Raw genomic sequence first — 8,992 nt, forward strand, 5'->3', positions numbered from 1 at the left:
GGGGTGATTAAGATTTTATTCACGTAGTCGTTACTTGTTTTTTTTTTCATAATACATAATTCACTAGTAATTTAAGTATGCATGCAGTCTTAAGCTATAAAGAAGAGTATGAGCCAAATTATTTCTTTTTCAATTTTTACCTGTGAAATGATTAAACATCATAATTATGAATTACTACGTAAAAACAAAATAGGGGGGGGGGGTGTCTTGGAATCTACTACGAGTCGTCACCGAGGGAAGGGAGCGGTCGAGAAAACTAAAAAATAGGTCACGTAGTTTGTGTATGTTCCCTTAGGTTAAAGAAACAAAATAAAAATCAAGTGTTTAATTCCATGGATAAGTAAAAATACGAGATAGATTTTTGTGTTCGATTCATTATTTCTTATATTTGAATGTGAATTGTAAAATGCTATTAACTTTACTTCTTTATTCTTGGTATTAAGAAATGCATGAAATCACATAAAATTTTGCACACAACAAAATCATTAACAATTATGATTTTAACAAATTAGTTTTCTTACTTTCTTTTTAATTTAGCTTTTTAAATTGACTGTTTATGGCTTCGTTCGTTTTCTGCCATATTTTTTTTTAATGTTTATAAAAAAATTTCTGCATAGGTGCCTCAAAGCAACGTCGCTTGCCGCCAAAAGGATATAATATACGCGTATATATTTCTATTATATATCAAAGTTTTTATATAGATTATATAATATACTTAGTAAATGTTCTTAAGAACCAAGTAAACGCTAACCGTTTTTTTATCTGTGATATTGTGTTAAAAATAGATTTGTAAAACTGTAGTATTTACTGTAATATAGTACAATAAAAGTTGTATGTTTAATAATTTCTAGTATTATTTTTATCTCCAACTAGCTGTTGCTCGCGACTTCCTTCGAGCGGAATAAAAAGAAAACTTAATTAGTAGCCTGTGTTCTTCCAGACTATGTTCTACCTATGTCAAATTTCATCAAGACCCATGCAGCTGTTTTGGAGCTATCTTCTAACAAACATGCATCCGTCCATCATAACATTCGCATTTATAATATTAGTATGAAATATGATAAAATACAGCCACATGTCAGTGATTCGAATTCGACCAAACGTAATATTCGATCCTTAAGATTGATCGAAAAATGTCAGTCTGGGACAGTCCGTAGGACAGATCCTACTCGCCCAGACTCTACTTATTGAGAACTTGACAACTTCATTACTATCTATGGTATCACGATATTATTTTCTTACTTATAAATGCATTTTTTTAAAATATATTTTTAAACTCGATTTTCTTTTTTTCTCTAATTTGCACCTCCTTTTGTCCAAGGAGGGTCTTCGTATCGAAATGTAGAGGTCAGGAAGGGCGACAAAATTTGAATAACAAGCGGCAAATGTTTAAATCCGCTGTTCCGTACTACGCCAACGGCAGGGAAGCAGCGCGGGGGTCCCTTCCAGAGCTCACCCGCCGCCCCGCGCGCCATCACACCGCGACCTTCAGTTGCGCTTCATCACTCCGCGCGCCGACACATCAATCATATTTGTCTATTTTGTGCATCTTTCATTCTTATTACAATCATCAGCAACCAACCAGCCTTTCATCACAACATACAGTCCACTCGCTCAACATCCGCCACTGTAAGTGCTTTAAACCCTTAAACGACGCTTAATTGACCTTTGTCTAATTGGGGGTAATAACAGTTTAAAAAGGTCAAATTAAACAAAAAAAAAACAAAGTCATAACGTGAAAAGTATATTAACAAACCAGACAAAAACATAACAATGACCAATACCAATTAATAATTACTTTTTTTCAGAAATAATTAATATTCAACAAGCAACCAACAAATCTATAGAACAGAATAAAAAAACACTCCATGTAATTTTAAATAGTAGGGAAATAACAAACAGCATATAGATTTTAATTTAAAAACTAATCAACCCACTTCTATATGTAAAAAAAAAATTTACGCACCACATAAAAGGGAAAAACAATAATTTTTGAACAAAAGAGGGGTATCATCGTCGGTTACAAAATTTCTATCAGGTCGCACGCTCGCAAATGGATTCAATTTAACCTCTGATATAACTTTATAGTCAACTTCTGTATTCTTCTTGATCGTTTCTAGATCATTCTTTAGTTCTCTCATCGTGCTAGAAGTAATGAGGAAGGGTATCTTTTGTTTAAAAATGCAGTTCATCGTTGAAGACCACACTTCTACGCCGTTGTACAAAGATGAACGATGTATATTCGGATTGAAAGCACATACTGAAAATATAAATATTTTATTAAAAATATAGTTTACTTTATACCCCCAGTTAATGCCCCCAACGTGTACAACCCAACTAGGGTTGCCAGACTGGCCGGACATCTTACATGCGACCGTCAGTTGACTTTCATCGCCTGCGCTCGGCCACTCTCGTTTGCAAAATGTAAAAAGCCAAACTCGGACACGTTTATTTTGGTTAGACGCAATCAAAAAGCCTACCTATATACGACTTTAGCCGGATGTTTGGCAACACTAAGCCCAATTATTCTCAAAGCAATAGTATTTTTGATAATTAAAGATAAAACTGTAGTTATTAAAATCCAATTGCGCTTATCGTCTACCTGATGAGTGCAGAATTAATATTCTGCCAAAGATGTGGCATACTGACCAGGACCTTTGCCTTTTTAGTGAGGTAAATAAAAAAGATGTAAAACAGTCGAGGCTGCCGTGCTATTGTTTTCAATTTATACTTATGTACCTTTTATATAAAGTCGCCAGTTCTTTTTCCACTGACGCGATTATACAAAAAAACGCTTAGTGAAAATTGGATTTAAGTCTACAATCTTACCAATATCAGGTATTGTAAAATCATCACTCGCCCAATATTCATGATATTTCTTGTCCTGGAAACTGAATGTAACTCGTCTCTTGTTCACGCGGCAGTTCTCACAGGGCCTGCAACATTAAACAACAAGCTTCACATGGCTACCAAAACACAATATACATATTAATTAAAATAAATACTAATAATAATAATTAAATGATCATTGACTACAGTAAGAGGGAAATAACTGCCTTACTTAAAGACCCATAGTTTATATTTGTTATGTGAAATCTTATTATACATAATATTATCTTACAGACCCTTACCTAATCTTGCCAAGTAAGTCCAATGGTAGATTAGCGGCATTAAGGTCGTGTCCTACAAGAGCGATGCGCAGCTCCTTTAGTCCTGGCTTTAGATGCAGCAGGAACACCTCCCACTTGCCCAGACTGTCAGCTTCTAGCTGCAGCTCAGCCCCGATCACATGTATGGTGAACGTCGGTCTCTGGAAGGTACAAATGCATTTATCTCTATAAATCTATAAATGGAAAGACGATTACTTGAAATTGACGGATTTCGCTTCGTTCCGATATAAACGAGCTTATTGATGTTAATTATATCTGACATATTAGTTTGGATCCACACCACCCCTACAAATCGCTACCATCAACGCCAAAATGGCAAAAATCAAATAGGCACAAAATATTACGTCTAATAGCCAATCCATTAGAGGTCAGTGTATCTAACGCACCTTATGTCCGTTGACGGCATTGACGGTGTTGCCGGTAATGACGTGTCGGTGAAGCTGGTGGCAGAAAGCGACGGTGAGTGGCGCGCTGGCCAGCTGCGTCAGCGCCGCGTATTGCACGTCCGACATATCTATACAAAATATTGCATGTTAAAACCACACTTAAACGTTAATTAATAACAAAGCGAGTCACTTAGTGTAGTTTACACATACGACATGTGTAGTAAGAGAGACGTAACGGCAGTTGACTACGATTTTACCACTACTGACATAAATTATAAACGTATAAATAATTCTTCACACTATTTAAAAGTGACAAAGTATAAAACATCCAATTCCATAACATATTGAGTTCTCACCGCCGACATACACGAACAAAAACATATCCAAAAGAGTCCTAGAAGTCTCTGAGTTTCAAGGAAGACCTGGCGGAGGTATAGGATTGGGAATAATAATATTGATTGTAAACTAGAAGAAATTTAGTAGGAGGATTAATAAAAAATTTAAGAAATACGTTTAAGAGAAAAGCTTTGTTATCTCCTTACCGATTTTTTCTTCATACATCGATGCTAAAACTTCGTTCATCTTATCCGGTACATTGTAATAGTCGACCAACACTTTACCCGGCAGCCGTGGCTCCAGTCTGCCGTGCTCCTGCTGGTGGAGGACCAGCTTCTGGTACAAGGCATATGGCTTGCACCAGCGCTGATGAGTTGGTGGTAAATGCTCCGGATTCTCAATACAGTATGATACCTGATATAGGAAAGAATTTGTAAAGCTTTTATTTGGTATCATCATCATCAGCTCACTATAAGTCCTCACTGAGGGGCTCGGAGCCCACCCTAAATTAGCCAACAACTAGTTTATAATCATAGTAATATTTAATAACTAAAATTCATCTAACTCTGGAAATACATTCATATCACAATCTCTTTTTGATAGAAGAGATCTAGCTTTTTAAATCAATGTATTTAAATCCATAAAGATCTTTCTCACCTGTCCGCATCCATCGCAATCCATTAACTTTGTCTGTCTCCACTCTCTGCATGTAACATCAGCGCACATCCTCGGATATAAGAGAACTTCTTGTTCCCATGGCAACAACTTTCTCTTTAGCACTTTCTCACAAGACAGGATCATCTGCATTCGAATCAGACGATAATTTTGACCTGATACATTTTGTGTGTCGCTGTAAATGTGCTTCTGATCTAAAAAATACAAGGACAAATTGAAATCAAAAATAGATTGTGATAGATATTACAAGAAATATCAAAGCGTGGTATGAAAAAACTTTAAATATTAATGCTATTTGGCATACGAGTAAGGCTGGGCTTAGGAATAATGGGATGGATTGCATGAAAGGTGACTTAAGAAGGGATTGACGGTTGAAATGATATATGATTGATCGATCAGGAGGACACAAACCTGGTTCACCATAAAGTGGGATAATAACAAAGAGGTGATGAGGTTACGATGATGATGAGATGTAACCTAAAAGAGAACTGACCTTTTAAATGCACTATAGTGGAGACAGCAAAGCATAAAGATTGGTGTCTCGGCCAATCTTCGTCTTTATGTTTTTGACTACAATAAAAAAGTAAATTACAAAACTTGCAAGGCACTCTAGTTTGCTTTAAATCTTTTCTGCAAATATGACAAACACTTGAAAGAAAAACCTTTCGAAATATATATTTGTAAACATATTCCTCATTCCCGTTGTTGATGTATGAAAAAGATTCAATTTCATTTTTATCTTTTATGAATTTTATTTTGCTATCAGTTTGACATTGTTTTGATTTCTTTAGAGACTCATCGTCCAGTTGGGCGTCGATCAAATCCTTTATTTTTACTTTAGCCTGTTGTTCGTTAGGAGTTTTGTTCTTTTCCTTTTTATAATCAGTTTTATTCGATGGTACAGGAATGTTGGGGCAGCCTAATAAGTTTTTTGGCTGCGAAACGGGATTTATGTTTTTTGATTGCCCTTTATTTTCTTCCTCATCTAAAGGTGGAGTTATATTGATTTCAGGTTTAGTGATAAATGATTCTTTTTGAGGATTATTTTGGATATCATCATTTAATTCATTGGCGATTATTTCAAATGTTTTGTTAATCTCCACGTCATCAACACTCGATGTTAGCGCGTCCTCAAAATTTTCTATTGCCTCGAACTGCACCTCTGATGACATCGTCTTGTTACGTTCTTTGTCGCAAGAAGATTGCTGTTGACTTCTCTCATCTGAACTATTTCCCTTTTCTTTACATTTACTTTCATTTGTAGAAGTGTTTCTTGATTCCGAAGTAACACTCATAGTCTGCGATACATTTTCTTGTTCTCGTCTTTTCTTTTTCGCTCTACACTTCTGGTCTCTCCTCCGTGGGGAAATAGGAGGAGTTGTACTATCAGAATGGTCGATATAAGAATCATTTTCAGTCTTTAACTGAACCGATTTGATATTTTTTGAAGGAATCGGTGCATTAATTCCTTTGGTTGATTTTTCTGGTTTATTATTTTTGGACGTATCTACATCACACTCATTTCTTGCTATTTTTTCTTCCTTCTCTTTCATTGCTGTTAGCTCTGCTAGAGATTTCTCCAATGACATCCTTATTTGTTCCAAATCTTTATTGACTTCCATCATTTTGGATTTCAAATCAGTCTTTTCTTGGTGGGTGGTATCTGTTGCGCAGGCAGGAGTCTTAGTTGGTGTACGTGTCGGTGTTTCGCGAGAATCTTGTACTATAGTGGAAGGTACTGGAATATTAGACGACTTTGAATGCCTGGAAGTAACTTCTTGTATGTTGTCGTCTAACAGCTGCTGACTGACAGAGCGCGGTCCAAAAACATTATCGGAAATATTATAATGAGATTCATCCGACGTACCTGTGTCATAGTCGTCGGTTTCCGAACATTTGACTTGACGTTTTGCTTTTGATTTATCTTTCCTGGGCATTTCTTCGAGTAAGTTTGGTTTGCCGTCCTGTTTAATATTCTCATTAGTATCTTGTACTTCGATGTTGAGCCCGACATTAGATTCTAATTTTATTTCAAGTTTGTCAGTTTCGATTGGAAATTTCTGACATTTGTCTTTTAATTTTTCTTCTGTTGCGCCATCAAGGAGTTCAATATTTGAAGTATTTTCTTCTAAATCTTTGACATTTTCACATTGACCGATAATATCGGACTCGATTGGTGTCAAATTCGATTCATTCGTTGGCGTGAAACTTTCCTTTATTTTTTCATCTGTATGCGACAGATTGCTCTCAGTTCTTGAAGGTTCTAAAATTTCTGTACTTTTTGTTTCTACATTTTTTAAATCTGAACTCTGAACTGGTTTTTTCTGTACTGGTTTCGCGATTTTTGCCTTTGGTTTTATTTCTTCAGTATCACTTTTAAGAACAGAAATTGCAACAGCATCTTCCTTATCAATTGGTTTGTCTTCAGAAATCTGTTGAGCAGCAGCGGCATTTGAACTATCAGTTTTAATATCGTCATTAATTTGAATAGAAGTATGCTCATTGCTTTCTTTTTGAGTATCATCCTTAAGCTGTGGAACTTGCTTTTTTCCTTTCTTTTTCTTTTTGTTTGTTAAATTACCATTTTCTTGTAACGTCATAATATCGTTTTGATTTTCTGTTGACAAAATTACCTCTGAATCCACAGCACACTCGGTAGGTTGTTCTTTGCTAGTTTCTTGATCCATTTTTTCTTCTTTTATATTTTGGTTATCAGTTTTTTTCTCAATTAAATCTTCGAAGGCAGCTGTACATGATACCACTTCCTCAGGTTTATCAGACCTTTCAGAATCGTGTCTACGTTTTTTCTTTTTATTCTTTTTACTACGCTTAACTTCAAATTCTGGTTCTTCATCCGGACTTTTTTGTTTTGGAATTTCAGTTTCAGGATTTGGTAGGTCTATATCAGATTTAATATCTATTACAATGTCATCTGATTTCTCTGTGTGTTTCTTCTCTTTATTTTTATTTTTACGAGCACTCGGCTTAACAGCGCCATCTATTATAGGATTATCAACATTTGATAAATTGATATTTTCTTCAGTAATTACATTTTCTTCATTGTCTTCTTTTTTTATGTCTTGTTGGTCTTCGATAGTTGATTTTTTCTTTTTACCTTTATTCCTTTTTGGTTTGACGGGCGTGTCTGTGATGGATGGAATCTCTTTAGTAGGCTCTGTTTTGTCTTTATTGATTTCTTCATTTTTAACTGTAATTTCTTCAACAAGAGCTTCAGTCACGTCACTTTTGTCTTGCGTAACATCAGTAGGGTTCAATGAACTTTCTGGCCATTTCTCTACGGTAACATCACTTTTGGCTTCAACTTCTGTACGAGGCTTTGTTGATATCACTTTGGAACGATTTTTACTTTTATGTTTTTTTGAATTCATAATTTATTGTAACTGAACAATTGCAATTTATATTGTATTCAACAATATGACTGTACCGAGCTGAATTCAAATGTCGTCTGCCCGATTTAAGCGCATGCGTTTATTCTTGTCTACAAATTCGCGTATGATTTTTGCCGAAATGTCATCTAGACAATTGTTCAATCGATTTTTGATCTAATGTCTATGCAATAAAGTTTAATTTGATTTGTTACTGTATTTACGTGTAGTTGTTTTGTGCATAGTATTCGATAGGAGGAAGCACCGCTTGCCAAAAGTGCATTCACGTTATGACTTAGTTAAGAAACTATAAATATAATTTATTATTAGTCCACTGACCCACTGGTGAAGCTTTTACGGTGTTTAAGTGCCTGATGGGGTTATTAGCAATATATCAATTATTACTTTATGTTTTTTTATTCTGTAAAGTAGTTAATGAATTCACATAAGTTATCAAAAATACGAGCTTTTAATGAAGAATAGTAAAGCGCCATCTCTTGGTCGATATTGCAAATAAAAAGCGTTTTAAAACAAAAAAGAAATATTTATTTTTACTTTTCTCTTTAATAGGATATTAACAGAAATGTTATTAGTATTATATGTTAGTATTCTAGAACATAACATTGAGTAAAATATTGATATAATAAAATTAAATATTTTTTGTCATAATCTTTCTGCAGCGCCATCTCTTAGTTAAAGTCAACAATCTGAAAGATGATTCAAGTAAAGTGCGGCAAGATTATTTCTGCCCGTAAGAGAGGCGCTGCTATCGCGGTTAGTTCTAAAAAAATTAATTATGGAAAAAAATGGATATGCATCTTTTTAATGATTTTTTAACAGTGGTAGATGTCAGAACAACATGTGCATAAATCTGTCGGCTCGCCCGGTGTCGGATCACACAGAAGACAAACGTCAAGTGGAAGCTTTTCCGCGTAGTCTGATGAGTGTAGTACCGATAGCCTAATTTTAGTCTTCTTCCCCTTCCCATCCCTTTCTTATAGGGAATGATGGAAAGGGGAATTGGTTTTGACGGAACATA

The 8,992-nt window shown here is 35.1% G+C and overlaps 2 protein-coding genes across 3 annotated transcripts in view; one reads left to right on the plus strand and one right to left on the minus strand.

Moving 5' to 3' along the window:
• Positions 1-844, plus strand: part of LOC106118667 (hyaluronidase PH-20) — a 25,696-nt gene extending 24,852 nt beyond the window's left edge. For both annotated transcript variants that reach the window (XM_013313358.1, XM_013313359.1), the window contains exon 7: positions 618-844. In XM_013313358.1, coding sequence (XP_013168812.1) covers positions 618-701 — 84 coding nt within the window. In that variant the 3' untranslated portion in view covers positions 702-844. The remainder of the gene's footprint in view (positions 1-617) is intronic.
• Positions 845-1,917: 1,073 nt separating this feature from the next.
• LOC106118519 (intracellular protein transport protein USO1) lies at positions 1,918-8,196 on the minus strand. The gene is made up of 9 exons (XM_013313179.1): positions 8,178-8,196; positions 7,683-7,916; positions 5,061-7,604; positions 4,550-4,761; positions 4,099-4,306; positions 3,557-3,684; positions 3,132-3,310; positions 2,830-2,936; positions 1,918-2,260 (listed from the first exon to the last, which is right to left on the minus strand). Exons 1-9 carry the CDS (start codon positions 8,194-8,196, stop codon positions 1,959-1,961), a joined length of 3,933 nt encoding a protein of 1,310 aa, XP_013168633.1. The 3' UTR covers positions 1,918-1,958.
• Between the last annotated feature and the right edge of the window lie 796 nt (positions 8,197-8,992).

This window comes from Papilio xuthus, unplaced genomic scaffold (genome assembly GCF_000836235.2).
Source record: "Papilio xuthus unplaced genomic scaffold, Pxut_1.1 DF827570.1, whole genome shotgun sequence".
Taxonomy (NCBI): Eukaryota; Metazoa; Arthropoda; class Insecta; order Lepidoptera; family Papilionidae; genus Papilio; species Papilio xuthus.